This window comes from Carassius carassius, chromosome 45 (genome assembly GCF_963082965.1).
Source record: "Carassius carassius chromosome 45, fCarCar2.1, whole genome shotgun sequence".
NCBI classification, from domain to species: Eukaryota; Metazoa; Chordata; class Actinopteri; order Cypriniformes; family Cyprinidae; genus Carassius; species Carassius carassius.
In genome coordinates, this window is record NC_081799.1 from 17,386,524 (window position 1) to 17,405,473 (window position 18,950).

The 18,950-nt window shown below is 36.5% G+C and overlaps 1 protein-coding gene across 1 annotated transcript in view; it reads right to left on the minus strand.

Moving 5' to 3' along the window:
- Positions 1 to 18,950, minus strand: part of uvrag (UV radiation resistance associated gene) — a 110,219-nt gene that overhangs the window by 77,365 nt on the left and 13,904 nt on the right. Inside the window, exon 7 of the mRNA XM_059539099.1 lies at positions 5,537 to 5,642. Coding sequence (XP_059395082.1) covers positions 5,537 to 5,642 — 106 coding nt within the window. The remainder of the gene's footprint in view (positions 1 to 5,536; positions 5,643 to 18,950) is intronic.

Here is an 18,950-nt window from a genome sequence, read left to right on the forward strand (position 1 = left end):
GTTTGCCGTAACCCGACCAACCCTGTCAATTTAGCACCGACTCAATTTATTTATTTTTTTTTGCTTTTAGTCCGACCGACTTGCCGATTGTAAATTTGCGTTAAGACCGACCAATTATTTTTTTACTCTTCAAACAACTAATACAAACGCAATAAAATACTATAATTATATTATAATTATATTTAAGTAAGTATTGTAAATATATAAATTGCCTTGGCCTACATACAAATGAAGGCTATCTTCTTTAATTAAAAAAAAAACCCTTGACGTGATCTGTGTTTACACGGATGTCACACTATGGCCTGTGCGTTCGCTTCGTCTCACTCACTGTCAGAGTCAATGGTTCGCGCTTGGTAATGATGGCTGCGGCTGCAGTAAACTAAATGTTCGCGGTCACTGTTCAAAGTCATACGGGTTCAGGCACCATAATACATCTAAAAAAATTCATTAAAACAGCTCGACACCGCTTTCACTTGGCACGAAGTTCTGGAAAAACTGTGCCCAGATCTTTTCCCATCCCTTCTCCTCTCTAGTCTAAAACCGTGTCGACTGTCACTTTATGTTCGAAAATCTATTGCACGAATCAAGCACGAATCAACCAACACAAGTTTCGAAAACGAAAATAAGAAAATGATTTTAACGACCTTTTCTCGGAGCGTGTCCAGGTTTTTTATTTTTTTATTTAGTTTTTTTTTTTTTGAACAGGCGTCACACAGCAACTGCAGCTTCGGACAAACACGCATAACAGCAAATAATACTTCTGCACGATGTTTCTCTTTTTACAACAGAAATGTGAATTCAGCCGGTATTCAGTCTCATACAGTTTCGGGCTTGAATCGCCTAGGGCTGTCAAAATAGCTGAAAAAACTAAATTCAAATTTTTTTACTTAAATATGATAAAAATTCGAATTGTATTCAAATTTTAAATGCATAATTTCAGTTAGGGTGAAGAAAAGCTTTTTGCTTCTCTTTTGAGGCTCAAGATAGCGCATCGAGCAAAATATTACTGCATTTTTATTCAAAGCATTAGAATACATGATTGTGAAAAAAAACATAATATTTAAAATAATGTTTATGAACCAATTATTATTAATTAAGTTGCTTAAAGAACTATAAACAAAACAGCATCATGTATGCATGCATTGTTAAATAAATAAAAAGGGCGGAAAACCAGTCACACAGGATACATTTTTTCATTTAAAAACATGAGATGCGCGAAATATGCGTTCTGTGTGAACATTGATTATTTTTTTTTAAGTGGCTTCAACTGGATAGGCTAACATAACCTTATAATGCAATGACACATATATTGTCATCGCATCTCGTGCGCGTACACAAGGTGAAAGATGAGAGAGCAGATACTGCGTGTCGAGCTCGTCCACCTTTGAAAGTTGTGTAGACACAGCTGTGCGCGGCGAGATGGAATGGAACACGTACCGGGGCTCATAAGGCAGCTTCCTTAATGCACACCTAAAATTCATATGCGCATTCGAATGTGGATTTTGATTTTAAATTCGACGAATATTCGGAAAAATTTTTATTTTGATAGCCTAAGAAAATCGCCTATGCGATTTTTTTGTTGTTGTTGAAATTTAATCGTAAACACAGCCATGTTGAAGCCTGCAGTAAATGTTTTGCATTATGGCAGTCCACTCTGCTTATTGTTTTTCGAAAATGTTGCACTCCTGTTTGTCATTTTGCACGTAACTTCACGCCAATAAATCATCAGAAATATTGGTCTTTACCAATATATTGAATCTTTACATTCCTCATGCCTGTTGTCCGTGGATTTACCTATATTTGGTGTTATTTGCCGTATAAAACTTTAGACATGCAAAATCGATTTTACAATCGATTCAATGAACACTCGTCACTCAAATCAAACAGGATTTTTTTCACAAAAGTGACAACCCAAGAAAGCAAAGTAAACGTTCTCTCATTTGTAGGTTGCATTGATACGTAGTGGTGGATGCAAGTAAAACAGTACCTCATTTTTTTCTCACCTGAAATTCATGCAATAAACATGTTTTTGACAAAGATTTAAATTTGTTTGTGGTCTATATAGCCTGCATCAAAATGAGGTTTGCAATGATGCGCCCGAAGGCACGGGTTGAAGACCCAGTCGAAGGATGGCCTGATGTGTAATAATTGGTATCAGGCCTAAAAAAACACATATCGGTCAACCCCTGGTAAAGGTAATCTACATGTAAAAATAGGCAGAAATTAACATTAATATCAAATTGAAATATCCAATTAAATATCCTATATATCCTATAATGGACAATATATCAATATCAGCTGTTAAAAAATATATATATCATGAATATAAAAACAAAAACAAAAGTCTGGTGAAAAAATACAATTAAATAAACTTAGCAAATAAATAAATACATACACACATAAATAGCTCTTCTAAAAAAACTAAAAATAGTCTAATTGAATACAAAAATCTAAATATTAGTTGTACACTAGCATATAGTATTTCTTTAAAGCAAGCACACATGGTCTAAAAGCCACAAACCTTTAAGGCATGAAACTCACATCCTCTCACACACTAAAATCACAGTCTGCTCTAATCGACAGTAATGAGAAAGTACAGAATAATTCAATTAGCATAGCAATAACCGGTACAGTGTAGTGAGCGTGCATGGGCTAATTGATTGCCTGAAGTGCCCTAATAGGCTCAAAACTGACCTGAGGCCAGGGAGAAGTGACAACATGGCTGTTTCAGCGGTAAACGCTCTGATCTGTAATCAGCTTCGCATAACCTCAAGCCTGAGGGAAAACTCAAAACAGATTTTTGCTCATTAAGCGCAGTAACTGATACACTTTGCAGGAATTTCAGACCCTCGCTGACCTTTCATGCGGTCCAGGTAGCGCTTATGTGATTGAGGGAGAGTGTCAGCTATTAGTGTAAATGTATCCTGAAATTTGACATGCAGAGAAGTCCAGAAACTTGCCAATTCCTTTTTGGAAAAGGGGAGACTTCACAGTCATTCACAGAGACTTGACAAACCACCTAAGAAAGACATGTAATAATATTCCCAGCATATGTAGGCTTCAGGAGGCTTTTAGTGTATTTGGATTGATATTGTGTGTGATATTGTTATACAAATTAACTTGGAATTATTGTATGCCGTATAGTATTTGCTGTGCTTTCGTGTGTTTGTTCGTAGGATACACTTCTCCACAACTTAATTTCACATCACAATCATTTGGGTTCGAGCAACAGTGACAGGAAAAAAGTGAGGTGACTCATTCTTTGCTTCGGCCATTTAAAAAATAAAAAAACAACCTGGAACCAAAAAGGCTCATATGGTAAACAAAGTTTGAAAACAGAACGGCCAAAACTCCAAAGAAAATGACAGACCACCAAGATTCTAGGACAGCGGAGATCAATAGAAGGTCCTGTGGACATCTCACCCTCTGAGAAAACAGCATTTCAACAGGTGGAGAGGCTGCCGCTATACAAACACTAAGCACTTAAACATCAAAGCCAGATGGAGTGTGTGTGTGGTACGGGAATCTCAAGTACTGGCGTCTTTATGACTCACAAGTGTGTGAGAAGGCGAATGTGAGTCAAGGAGTCTTTCATTCTCACTCAAACTATTTCTGGTGTCATTCTAGGATGTGACACATTTCAATCCTAAAACATGTTTCAGGTACATTTAAGTTGGTCTAGCTGGTCTCCTTGTATGAACAAAATGGTGTTTAGCTGGTTAGTTGGTTTCCCAGCTGAAAAATGCCTAAGATCCAACTAAAAGCATCTAAACAGCCTTACCAACCAGCCAAGGATGGGAGACTGACCAACCACCTAAGGCTAGTTAAAGCCATTTTTAAAGAAGGAATATGATGCTCCTGCCATAAAGACTATAGTAAACAAACTACCACTACTGTTCAAATGTTTGAGGTCAGTAAGATGTCCCAAACATTTGAACCCAATTCCAATCCTTCCTCATGCCTTCTTTCCTCTTTGCATTCTGATGCCTCATGAATAGAAGGCAAACTGTTATAAAGACAATTATTAAAAAAAATAAATCTATATAAAATGTTATTACATTATCAAAATATTAAACCACGTGGCATCTACAAAACAAATGTTGCTAGAGCAATGGTCGCTGCCTGCACTACGCTTTGGATCAGAGTTCTGAAGAATTCGAGAGAAGGAGAAAAAAATATAATGTGTGTGTGATTATGGTTATTCTGAGTGGAAGATGTCTGAGCATTTGCAGCCTACTGGGAGAGGACAGACTTTTGAAGTGTTCATTAACTACAAACACAACTTGAAAACCTCCCCGAACGGCTGCGTTTTTGCAGCTGCTGACTGCCACCTCCAAAAATCCTAAATATGTTTTCCTTTTACTTTTCATTCTTCTGCAGGATACAGTGAGCGTAGAAACACAAACAGAGGATTTTTTAGTGACAAGACCATGGTGATAAGTAGAGGAGGGATAACGCAGTGGGATTCGGGATCTCTAAATCCATCAAAACACAGGATACAAGAACCACCTGAGGACCTAATGGCATATTTATGAGGATCTGTGTAACACAAGATACACAACGCTAAGGCCATTTACTACACTGCTGCTTTTTGTGTTAAGTGAATAAGTACCCTGACGTTCTGTTTGAAACTGAGGGTACTTGCTCCAGCATACTGAACACTCATTCTCACCTGCAAAAACAACACTGCACTTTGCAACAGCTCAAAATACTGTTTGCAAGCTTAGCATTTTCAGAGAAATTATTTTAAAAAATTAAATGGGAATTTTAGAGTATTTTTTTTTTTTACCCAATCACATTTCTTTGCAAAGAGAATATAAATAAATAAAATATATACAAATATAGTGGGTTACTTTTCATATGTTCATCAATTTCTTGGGCAAGTTCATTGAATCCAAATCTGCACAGATTTATCGCAAATACCAAACTTGTGAACAGTACACATACATATATTATGTAAAAAAAAAAATTAAAAAAAAAAAAAAAAAACTGATTTATTTTGGATGCGATTAATCACGAGCATTTGTTTGACAGCACTAATATATACAGTATATACTTTTACATGTTACAGCTAATAGTACATTAGTTTGTAATGTTTTCCAATTGTCCTTTCAAAATACCTTCACTGATGTGAATTGCTTGTCTGTTACACTTCTAAATTGCTTATCAAAATCTGGTTTATACTGCCATCCCTCGTGAAAGAGAAATTCTGTGAGCTTGGAGAGACAATATCCCCACTAGAGAGTGAAGTATTGAATTTGAAATTGTGTTTGACAATCTGCTATAAAATTCTGTCAAGCATACAGCAACTGTAAATTTAGCCTTTTATATTTGCAGAGGTGCTTTACAGAGTCTTACCATCAGTGGTATGTACCAGGTGTAAAGGAAAAGAAAACCCAACAGGCCGGAGAGGATTTATGAAGTTAGAGAACATAGAAAGCATACAGAATATAAAAATAGTCCAGAATGAATAAGAGCACACAAGCAGACCTAGACAACCCAAGCAATCCCACTAGTTTGATTTGTTGTGTCTCACCTTTTCTGTGCAGGACGCTGTTGTCCTCAGTTTCTCTTCAATTTCCTTCCCGATCTTTTGAACGGTCACATGAGTCTGTTTAATGGCTCTCTGGGCCGTGCGCAGTCTGTGGAGGAAACACAAACATAGGATGCATTAATTTTAGGGTTGAGAATCTGAGGAAAAACTGGTTCCAAGTACTGGAACTGAATGATTTCATGACATGAATGCAGACAGAACATTGTAATAAAATACTCAGACTGAGACTCCTTCACCACGGAAAACAGATGATGTTTTATCAGAGCTGTGAGCCTAATAAAAATACTACAAAGTCAAAAAAGGCACACTGAATCTTTTATTGTTTTTCTGACTGTTGCTCTCAACAAGCAACATAGAAATTGACCTGTATAGTTCAAACTACAAAACAAGAGATTCTTATGAATCTTTTGATGAAGCAGTGAAAAAAGACTAACTAATCAGAAATGACACTTATTTTAATCTAAAACATTTTGTCTAGTTTTTAATGTCACGATGTGTAGCTTCAATTATTTATACTTTTATATATTTAAATGAGAATGATTATGTGTATAATATGTATATATATACATATATACACACACATTAAGATATTTAGATTGTACTGAGAGGCATGAATGTTCTTCAAAAGAAGTAATTTAAAACATGATACAAAATAATGAGTAAATGATGACAACATTTTCATTTCTAGGGGAATTATTTATTTGAATTTGAAAAGTTTTGAGCGGTTGTATAACAAAACCAAACTGAAACACAATCAGTGATAGGATCTTGACTTAAATCAATGGAATTAGGTCAATCAAATGAAGGATGACAGCAGACATATGTAAACACCCACACTCAGATGTAATGGAAACAGAACTGCCGCATGTGAAGGGGAGATGATCTCACATGGTGATCGATTTCAGATTTATATTTGCGGTAATTAGAGAACACATAAACTGAAACCTCATGACAGGACTGCTGGACCAAAGGGAGGTCAGGCGTTGTTTTTGTAATGTTTGTTTATTTCCCAAAGGCAATGGGCTTGTTAAGATAAACTTTTATAAAGAACAGGATTGTTAATAGATTAATAACACTGCAGATGGGTCGCCTCATTGTGCCTGTTTTTGTTTGCACCATGGTTCTCATTTGGTGCCTCATTTTCTGACTCATCTGGTTTTACAACCACACCAAATGGTTTCAATACCCATTGTTCAATCACAGTGGAATGGTGAATTTTTTTATTCACCTGAAAGGTGTCTTTCTAAGACAAGAGGGTACAAATATTCTGTCAAAGTGGATTAGTTTGATTTTAATACAGTCTCAGAAATTTGAAAATGATCTGCTTGTCAAACCAGCTGCAGACATTAGACTGTAGAGTGTTAAGGAAACCTGTTAGAAAACAAGTCACCAAATAAAAGCAATTCCTTTTTTTGACACTAGGGGCACAAAAAACACCTCACATTTAAACTCCACAAACAACTTTTACTGTACAGAATTTTTTACACATTCTGGTTTTTTCAGAAAAATAACAGCAGCATAAGACAACAATCTGTGAACTACAGAAGCTATCAATCAAGGCTTGATTAGACTCATATGAGCTTCCAGCACCACAAAGCCTCATGGGAAAGAGAATGAAAAGAAAAAATATATATATACAGGCCTGTTAGAAGCCAGAAGAATCCATACACATACGATCATTGCACAGGAAAACGCATGTTCATTTTTAAACTACTTTTACATTACCATAGCTGCTGTTCTCTGATTGGCTGAGCAAACGATTGTAATGTCTATATTTGGAGATCAAGCTGCCATTTGCTGTTTGCTAGTGTATTCCTAACTCAGGAGACTTACATGAACAGCGGCTGAGAGCTCGACCACACAATCTTTCATCGATGGTGTATGATTTACTTTGTTTCGCACTCTCCTCGCTCACTCAACCTCCATTAATAGTTCTTTCTCTTTGTTTTTGAACAGTAGGATTAGCACATTCACACTGGAATCCCACAAGAAGGATCGTAAATGCACATGGCTGGGTTAAATACAAGCTAGACACAATGCAGAAGTTAATTAGCACACAAACTACAGCTGTTGTGCGGTTACAGTCCATTTATGTAGATGATTGCAGATTTCAACAAAGGAGTCAAGGCTAGCCTGTTTTGGCCATGATGAAAGGTGTCATAACTACACCATCTAGTTGTTTCCACTGACAGTCACTCAAAACTTTGCTTTGCATTCTAAAAAAAAAAATGGTTATGCAGCATCATTTAAAATTAAAATATTTAAAATTTTATTCGGCAGGGACGCATTAAATTAGTAACAGCAGACTTTTACATTGTTAAAAATAATAATATTTAGATTTTTTTTTTTGATTAAAGAATCCTGAAGAAAATGTATCATGGTTTCCACAAATGATAATAATGATAATAATAATGCTGAAAATTCAGCTTAGCTGTCACAGGAATAAATTACATTTTAAAATATTCGTAAACAGAAAACTGTTTATTGACAATATTAGTGTTTTAACTGTATTTTTACATTAAAAACAAGATCAAAGTACGCACATCCAAGACGTGTTAGCCAGGTGCAAGATCAAAGGATACATAAAAAAATAAAACAAACAGAAAAAAGATCTACACTGTTGTTCTCTCTTTATTTATCATCAGGCACAACAAACACATTCATACAAAGACAACAACAGCTCAGTAAGTACTCCGATTGAAACAGAGTTTGGATTACACCTGTTAGCAATAAAAATCAACCATGTGAACAGCTGTAATATATCACAATTAAGGCAAGACAGCCACTTTGAGGCAAAATGTGAATGCAAACTAGGGCTGAAACGATTCCTCGAATAACTCGAGTAACTCGATTACAAAAAATGATCGAGGCAAATTTCTCTGCCTCGAAGCCTCTTTTAATTTATTTTAAATCTCACGACTGATTCTTTCACAATTATTTTTTTAATGTGACAACGCGTTTACGTCACCCACAAAGCGGAAAGAGACACAAGCGCTGCATCCGAAGTCGCATACTGCAAGGAGTCAGCAGTGTTTTGATTTGAGGGCAAACGTAAAGAGAACATTGTGGCGTGTGTCCATTGCAAGATAGAGCTGGCATACCACAACTAGGGCCCTGTGATTTCCGCGATGCAGAAAACGTGGAGGGAATCGCGGAATCCAGTCATAAAAACGGAATTTACAGTTTAACACGGAATGGCACGGAATTTGCCAAATTTTGAATGAATTAATCAAAAATAGGTCAATGCACTTACATCAAATCATGATATGGACTAATATCTGTAAATATTAAGCCGGAACAGTCTATTTAAATATGAATCCTGCATGTTCTGCGTGTCTCTGTTAATGAATGGAGCAGAAGCGCGACTTCCTTTATCAAACACACTGAAGCGAGCGTGACGCTCCGGTGAATTCAGCGTCTGCTGTCTCACTAAATGAGGATGTGAACATGTGAACAACATCTCCAGAACTGCTCTGACAGTCACTTCATGAGCATTTGACCGTTTGATATATGTAAAACTAGCGTCACATCATATACACAGAACTGTAAAGGTACGTCAACCCGTCAAAATAAAAGTCCGGTTAAAGACTATTGTTCAGCAGAATGTACATAGCCTACTACTAAAAAAAAAAATCTAACATTATTTTTTTTAAGGTCTAATCACACAACATTTCTTCCATATTTTATTTTTAATAGTAAATCCCTTTGTTTACCAAAAAGTTAAGTTAATTTTCAATAATTAAAAGATAAATTAAATTAATGTTTTATGTCTTTAATGTGCATCTCAGAAAATGCTTTGTTTAAAACCCCAACTGAATGGCATTTAAATTCACTTAATTCATCTGTCAACTTTAGTGTCATTGTTGACAGTACAAGTACAGACAGAGAAACAATTGGTAATAATTAAATGTTTATTTTTGATGTATGCATTGCATTCTATGCATTTAAAAAAATAAAAATATTTTTTTTCTAAAAAAGGAAACTTAGTTGTTCATTTTAAGAGACCCAGGAGTATTATTTTCTCTTGCATAATTAATATTGCACTTTAATTAAGCAAAAACACATTTTATCCGATTACTCGATTAATCGATGGAATTTTTGGTAGAATACTCGATTACTAAAATACTCGATAGCTACAGCCCTAATGCAAACACTATATGGTCAGGTACTGAAAATCAGCTGCTACAATTTTACAGTTTTCTCAATACAAGTGATGGACGCTTACATTATACAGTCAACTATGATGAATCATGTGTTTGTTTTTTGGATATTTGTAGTATTAGGGATGGTAAAAAAATAATCAAAGATCTTTACCAAAAACCCACTGACTGTACTACACTTTTGCATGAACAGAGCTACCATCCACTGAAATATAGCTTGCCTATTAGTCAATTTAATCGGGTATGTCTTTGACTGAAACATTACTTGCTATAATTCTAAATAAAGGGAGAACAACAGTGTGCCAAATTTTTTTTTTTAATGTATTTTTGATCAAATAAATGCAGCCTTGGTGAGCAGAAGTGAGAAGATGACTTTTATTTAGCCTTTCACAACTCAGGATAGTCGCTAGTAATGGGTTTCGATACGTCTTGTTCTCAGGTCTATGAACCTCCTTGGTTTTAACAGATTTTGGCATTTTGAGAAATCCTGGGAAAACTGCAAGCACGACATTGAGCTTAACAGAGATATTTTCTTTCACATGCTGACAAAAACCTTGCAATGTATCCTCCCATCTGTGGGGCATTTTGAATACATTGGGGTGGGGGTGGCTGCAACGAGTCCTTTGTGACACGGTTTTATGATTTTTCTAGCAATGCTTTCTTCCCAATGCTCTTAGGCTGATGACTTCATAAGCTCACACGTCATTCGTTAGCAATCATCGAATTGCAGCAATCCAATTAGAGGTCCAGAAAGAACTGAGATATGGCCAGCTTCTGATCCAGACCATCAAGATTCTCCTATAGCTAGCTTTAAAGAATTCAAAGAGTTTGTTGACAAAGGTTAAGTGCCAATATCAGCACAGTGAAACAATGCAGACTAATACTCCCTGAGCAATTCATCTGGGTTACATTTCAGCCCTCCTATGACCACACGGGTCCAAAACTAGACCTTCAACCAAGCTAAAATACACTACATCTGCTAAGAAGTACATTCCTTAAAATCCAAAATCCTCTCGCTCTTATTTGGGGCCTCCCCTTTCCTCGTCTCTCACTTTTCCCAGCAGCACTCTGCATGAGCTGACCAGGTCATAAATCACCAGGCCTTTAAAATCTACCCTTTAACAAGTTCACACAGCGACGGGAAAAATGTTTTACGTGTCTCACTCTCTTGTCATATGCTGGGTGATATGACATGTCGATAAGTCAATTCAAAGCTGATTTGACATCTTTATCGTCACCGTGATTGAGATGAAGAAATCTGATAGGCCACTTCCCCCAGGTGAGCGGCAGTTATCACCCAATCGGATTTCATGCATGTCTGCACTCTTATCAGCCCTCACCACATCTGCCCGTCAACACCTATCTCCCCCAGCCAATCAGAGAAGGGCACAGGAGGTTACCCAGCAACTGGCACGTCACCTCAGACATCAAACACACAGAACTTCCAGCGAGTCAAGTGGTAAAAAACCTTTAGCAATTGTAATCACAATATTTAGAAAATCTTAACAACAGTAAAGCAATGCCCTAGAAACCGCAATGCCAATGACCCTATGGAACACCTTAGCAACTACATTAAAATGCTTTAAAAAAATTTTGTGCATTAAGCAGACGCTTTTATCCAAAGTGACTTACATTGCATTCAGGCTAACAATTTTCTCCTAACATGTGTTCCCTGGGATTCGAACCCCCAAACTAGCGCTTGCTAACGCAATGCTCTACCACTTGAGCTACAGAAACACTAGTAACTTTAGTAACGCCATAACTACCTAAAGTAATGCCCAACACCCTAGCATCACCCTGGCAACCACAATGAACAGAAGAGAGACATTAAAACCAGAAGAAGAAGGACTGAATGGGGGAAAAATTATAATAAACATAGAAAAGCATTAACTCCTTGACCTGAAACATGAATTAATTCATTCCAGAGTTGTTGGAACAAGAACAGAGATGCATTACAGTAAACAGTGTTCTCTCTTTCGTTTCAACTTTCAACATTTACCTCTTGGCGTGTTTATGTATTTACCGTTCAGTGATAACCAAATAAATCTTGACTAGTGTTTGTTTGCAGGACAGCAGCGCAGCATTGTAAAACCAGGCTGAAAATAAAACAGGAAATGAAAACAAAGACAGATGGTACATGAGAAGAACAAAGATGCGCTCTGAGAGGTTTTGACGGCCCCCTTATGTCATATCCTGAAACGGCCCAGACAGAATGGAGCGGATCAAACCCAATTACATTTTGCTGCCCAATCGTGACATTGTTTGCCGCTGGTAAAAATGAAGATCCTACACGGCCCACTAGAAGAAAAATACCCAAATTCAAGTTACTGTTCTTCATTTCTCACTCCCATTTGTCTTCTTTTCTCGCTGCTATACAGAACCTCCTACTTTCACACAGAAAGTGTAAAAAATGACCTTTTAAAGTAATTTCTTATAATATTTCCAATATGTATACAATCAGGTGACAGTTTCGCTATGTTAATATGAACATTTGTCTTCTCCAGTTCCTCCTGGCTGTATCAGTTTATTTCTGCATTACTTTATAGTATTAATATTACAACACTATAGTATTAATATTTCGAACTAGGTTTAATTTTTATATGTTCAGTTTTCTTTTTTATGTGCTTTATTTCAATCACAGTTTTAGTAATTTTAGTAACCCAGCTTAAACTTATTTCAGTTTTTTAGTTTCTGCAACAAACATTAATATTTCATTTTATTTCAGCTTTATTTCAATTTCCAAAAATTATTTTTAATAGTTAAAACTAAAAACACTGGACTTTATTGGTAAAGGGACATTTTAATAATAAAATAATAAATAAATAAATAAATAGAAATGAAAGCTCAAATTTTTTGATTTATTTATCTAATAAACAAACTTTACTGCTTTAGCAAATTTTACCCTTTTTAAAAAATATAATAATTCGTACTTTATTTTATTCATATTTAATTTTCCTTCGGAAAGTACAATGTACAGTAATTTACCTACATTTACACATTACCTGACAGATCTCCTTTAAAATGTACGATAATTAACTTATTCTTTTAAAATAACCTTTGCACCCATTTTATAGAATGGCTTCCATATAATTTCACCTTTCACTTTTTAAGCAAATGCACCCATGGAACATTCCTCGGATCACTGTGTCTGTCTCTGTGTGTGTGTGTGTGTGTGTGTGTGTGTGTGTGTGTGTGTGTGTGTGTGTGTGTGTGTGTGTGTGTGTGTGTGCGTGCGTGCGTGTGGAAAAGACAAAGAAAGGAAATGAAATCCAGTCTGTCTCGTCTGTATCTACAAAATGAAGGGATGAAAAATGTTTTCGGTCTCTTTTTTTGTTTGTATAAATGCTGATAAATGCCCTTATATCAGGTGAAGGCCAGTGTTCTGCTGTTTTTGCCATTGCTTTCTGTCCTCTTTCCATCCTGAAGATACAGGTCAAACACACACACAGTCAAACACACTGCCAAAGCCACAGATCCGCTAACATATCACGCATAATTTACTTTAAAGAACACTTAGATCCAGTATAAACTAATGCTTCAACTCAACCTGCTTCCCCCAAAAAAAGCTTTTCACTCATTGCACTGGTATGACTATACCCAAAGTGTCACTGATCGATACGGTTTTCATCATAGGCTAATGATTACACTCACAGTATATAAATCAAATATAACGTATGCAGCCTTCGCAATGGAATCAGACATTTTAGGTTGTGCTCATGAAAACACGTCACATCTGTTAACCTGCGTCCAAATATCCTATCCACAAAAAAAGAAACAAAAACACTTTCTCTGCACAGTGAACAAGTGACATGGCACAAAAAAATCTAGATGGCATACAACTCGAAGGGATGTGAGCCTGAACGGAAAAGAAAACAAACACGCAACTATCTCCAGTGGACCCCTACCTGCTGCTCAGAGCAGGAGAATGTCAACACACGTCTCCATCTCCACACACCTCAGATCTCGCCATTGTCTCCAGTACTGCAGGGGCAGATAAGATTGTGCCGCATGGAAAAATTTTAGGCTCTGGCCTTCCTGCCTTTTCTTTGCCGAGAGATGACCAATCCTTTGACACTTCGCCATGACATCATCTGTGATCATTCTTGCACAATAACAGATTATTTTAAGGATATTTTGGCTCAGTCAGGGTATATTAAATCCTGTAGATGTGTAATCTTGGGTTTTGTCTGTTGGCACCTTGGAATTACAACCAAAAAGGATATAAATTGATGCCAATTACTCTTTTTTTTTTCTTTTTTTTTTTACAGCTGGAAAGCTACAAATCCTACATTGGTTAAGGGAAAACAGCCTTTTCAAAGGAATCAGCCATACTGGGTCGTGCTTATCAAAATACACCACACATTTTTACCTGTGTTCAAATATACTTCACAAAAAACTCACAAGACCCCTTTTTTGTGCAGTGTAGAATTACTGTTTAATTAAATAAATAAGGCCATCTCCTTAGTGTGAGCCAAAAAGCTTTCCTTTATTTTTATAACTGGACCAAGAGGGAAATTCCTTGACAAATCCAGCTGCAGGAGTTCTAGATCTGCAGCTTAGATCATGTAAGCTGCAGATTTGCTGTTTTCAGGTCCACAAATTACCAGACCCTCCAACTCACGGCAAGGAGACATTCAGGTTCGGCTGACCCTTACATCAATGTCTGTCTGCACATTCAGCTCCAGTGCTGCACTCCGTCCAAAGTTAGATTATTATAGCTTTGGGACTGCGCTCCATTATGAGCATTACATAAATTTGTATAAAAACATTACACAGTCATTCAACCCAACAGACGGGGAAACAAAATTAAGCACACACATAGCAACTCTACAGCGCATGCCAAGGGAAGCAGCAAACTGAAAAACGCAGTCTACATGAACCCAGCATGACAAGACTTTACCCTGAAGGTAAAAAATTAAATATAGAAAGGGCATTTCAAAACAAAGAGAGCTAACTTGCTTTACTTCTTTTGTGGGCAGCTGTCTACGTAAACAGCATTCAAACCAATATGAGCAAGTCATAACTTCAATAAAATTATTCATTTTAAAAAACAAAAATCTTACTGCCCCCAAACAGTGTGTATATATATATATATATTTCATATAAATACACTTACTTGTTGGTTTAACAATCTACATATGTCACATTTATTGTCCAAGTACAAATAATATTTCAGCTAAATGTATATTTTATTTTGAATTATTTATTGCGCTCCTACTTCATTGCTCTCCTGTCTGTTTGGCACTCATGAGCATGGTGGACCTCATTCTAAATGTAGTCTGTGAAGCTTAATGATGAACAGCAAAGTAGAGGGTTCCAAATTCCTTGACACGTCTAAATGCCTTGACCCCAGCCTCAGTCCATTCCTTGTGAAGTACACTCAAATTCTTGAATCGATTTTGCTTGACAATCCTCATAAGGCTGCAGTTATCTCGGTTGGTTGTGCAACTTTTACTTCCACACTTTTTCCTTCCACTCAACTTTTTGTTAACATGCTTGGATACAGCACTCTGTGAACAGCCAGCTTCTTTGGCAATTAATGTTTGTGGCTTAACCTCCTTGTGAAGGGTGTCAATGATTGTCTTCTGGACAACTTTCAGATCAGCAGTCTTCCTCATGATTGTGTAGCCTAGTGAACCAAACTGAGAGACCATTTTGAAGGCTCAGGAAACCTTTGCAGGTGTTTTAAGTTGATTAGCTGATTGGCATGTTACCATATTCTAATTTGTTGAGATAGTGAATTGATGGGGGTTTGTTAAAATCATCACAATTAAAAGAACCAAAATACTTAAACTACTTCAGTTTATGTGCACTGAATTTATTTAATACACGTGGTCCACAATTTGAGTTAAATTACTGAAATAAATGAACTTTTCCATTACATTCTAATTTATTGAGATGCAACTGTAAACTATATGTAATGAAACTATATACTGTACTGTATCTCACAAGTTTTTAAAGCCCTTAATATGAAGCTAGTCACGTTTAGACCAAATTGGATGATGCACTTTCTCCGCAGCAGCTCAGCCTGTCCTCCACTATATTTTTTAGAAGCGCTCATATCAAACTACTGTATATCGATATAAACAGTATTGCCTCATACCATATCGCTTATGAAAATATATATTGATATATCATATAAACTCGATATACTGCCCAACCCTACGTCATATGATGCGATTTCATGTTTTCCCTTCTCTTTGTGTTACAAGCTGTTCATGCATATATAAGATTCATAAAGTTGCAAAGATTAAGGTCTAAAACCCAAAGACACCTTAAACACCTTAAATGCCTCATTCTCGCTGTAGTATTGTTGCCGCCGCCACCATGGAAGCTGATATTCCAAATATGGTAAGGGACGTAACATTTCCGTCTCACCCTTGAGGTATTCGGCCAATAACAACACACTGGATAGATGGCCAATCAGAACACACCACGCTTTTCACGATGAAGAGCTTTGTAAAAATTTACATGTTTCAGAAAGAAGAGGCAGAGAGGAGTAACAATAATGTATGGTGGGTGGAAAATAATTTATTTTTAATCTGTCAAATGATTAATCGCAATTAATCACATCCAAAAATAAAAGTTTTTGTTTACGTAATATATATGCATGTACTGGTTATATTTATTGTGCGTGTGTGTGTGTGTGTGTGTGTGTATATATACACACACACACACACACACACATATATTTAAGAAAAATGTTGTTTATATATTAAATATATTTATAATATAAATTACATGAATATAAATATATACACATTTAAATATTTTCTATATGTATACTGTATGTGTGTATACACAACACACATATATATTACGTAAACAAAAAAATATTTTGTTTTGTTTTATTTTTAACAGCACTAAAAATTTGTTTTTTGAACCTTAAACTGCGCAAACACATTGCATTACACCAAATACACAAAGTAATGTTCTTTTTAGCGTCATATGACGCCTTTAATGTGCACAGGCCTTGTACTGTAGAAAGTAATGGAGAGATGCTGATGCACTTGATCCCTTTATTAAAGCTTCTCTATAAGCGGTGCTCCAATATCCCCTTATGCCTTCTCTACACTATTATTAACACAGCCTCCCACAAAGCCCTGAGAGACCAAAACACCAGCATCCATTTTCAGCCGGCCGATGCGGAGGTTAAGGCTGAGTTTGTTTTTCCGTGAGGCATGGCAAGCGTTACTGGTCCTCAAGGTTGTTGCTTCGGGGTTTTAGGGGGCTACCATGAACCCAGCTGTTAAAGTTGTACCCGATAATACGGTCCAGAACCATGCCCTTTGGCGGGGGTTGAAAGGCACTAAAAGCAGGAAGGGCTTATCGCCACACAAACCACGGGGTCACACTCTACTCCCTGAACTTTGCCGTACAACACCGCCTCTGTTCTTCACTAGCTACTTTATTTATGAAAGTGAGGCAAATCAAACTGCAAACCTTCAAGAAGGAAAAAAAATTGTGCTGGACAACAATTAAACATGATTACATTCACATTTATGCGTTCAGCAAACGCTTTTATTTAAAGCGACTTACAGTGCATTCAGGCTATTCATTCTTTTACCAGTATGTGTGTTCCCTGGGAATTGAACCCATGACCTTGTGCACTGCTAACGCAATGCTCTACCACTGAGCCACAGAAACACTAACAATCCAAAATAAAAGTTTTTGTGTATAGAGCCCTGTACGAGCCTCAGATTTAGGCCCATCCTTGCAACACTGACTCAGAAAACACTAGTTTATTAGTAAATAATTCAAATATCTCCTTATTATTTCTTCCTGTCACATTTATGGTAATTACTTTTGCCGGTGCTTTGCGGCAAGTTTATACCTATTGTGTGCATTTGAACGCAGAACTGTTCAGCTGCGCCGATGGCATGCACCATACTGCTGCTGCTGGACACTAAACACCATCATTAATTGATGGATATCTAAAAAATAAAAATAAGGAGAAGCCTAAAACAGTTCAGACCAGGTCTCAGGCCTATGACGTGAAAATTGGCCCGAAGCCCAGCCCAAGGGTCAAAAAAATGTCAGGCTGAAATGCAGGGCTCTATTTGTGTACATAATATACTGTATGTGTGTGTACTGTGTATATTTATTAAGTACATTTAAATACACACTTGCTTGTATTTAAGAAAAATATTTTGTTTATATATTAAATATATGTATATATAATATAAAATTATATGAATATAAATATATACATGTAAATACATTAAAATATTTGCAAAATGTATACTGTATGTGTATGTCTTTATATATACATAATAAATATACACAGTACACACACATCTATAATGTACACAAAAACTTATTTTGGATGCGATTAATCGTTGCCCAGTACTAAAAAAAAAAAAAAAAAGCAATTTTGAGTGAACATCTAAAAGGAACATTCGTCCAAAATGTTCAATAGTAAAGAAAAATAAAAAATACAACCGCAGAAGGCAGAATCTGATGGAGAACATCCAAAAAATTGGATGTAATACACTAGATTTAGTCATTTTACAAAGAATACATGTCTAGATGACAGCTCTTCAGACTCAGAAAGGATTTTGAAAGAAAGTATTGATTATACCCAGTGTGAACCAGCTGTGAGGGGTGATGGGAGATAAAAAGTTGAATTCATACACGAGCAGGAATTTCCTTTGGTTTGCTTAAGCCTCGCTGAGATCATTTCCTTTATAAGAAAGTACAGGAAGGAACCAGGAACCAAAGAAAGCGGTGAGGCCTGTGAAACACCTTTTCCATAGACACAAAGCTGCTTTGGCCCACTAACATACAATCGTAAAACAAATGCAAAAGAAAACACTCCTTACAACAGTGCTTTGACAACTAAGACTGATTTAGAATGCCCTCTTTATTCCCCACGAGCGGCCCGGTATACCATGACGGACGGGCTGCTCGCCCTAGAGTAGCATAAATTGCACATGCAGAGGAAACATTTTGCTTTTGATTAATGATTCATTTTATTTGAATACTAACTACTTTGATACTTTGTTTTTCCTATTTTCATCTCGGTTTTATTGCTACTTGAAGATTGTCAGGTTGAGTTAATCGCTGACAACACGGCACTGTCAATCAAAAACAAATGATTCCTCAATGCTGATAACAACCGCCACCATCCGCCCATTCAACACGGAGCACGACAAGAGGCGATTTTATGCCAAATTGCTATTCAGACTTTACACACACGGTCTCTACTATGTGTATTTCTTACAAACAAACAGAAT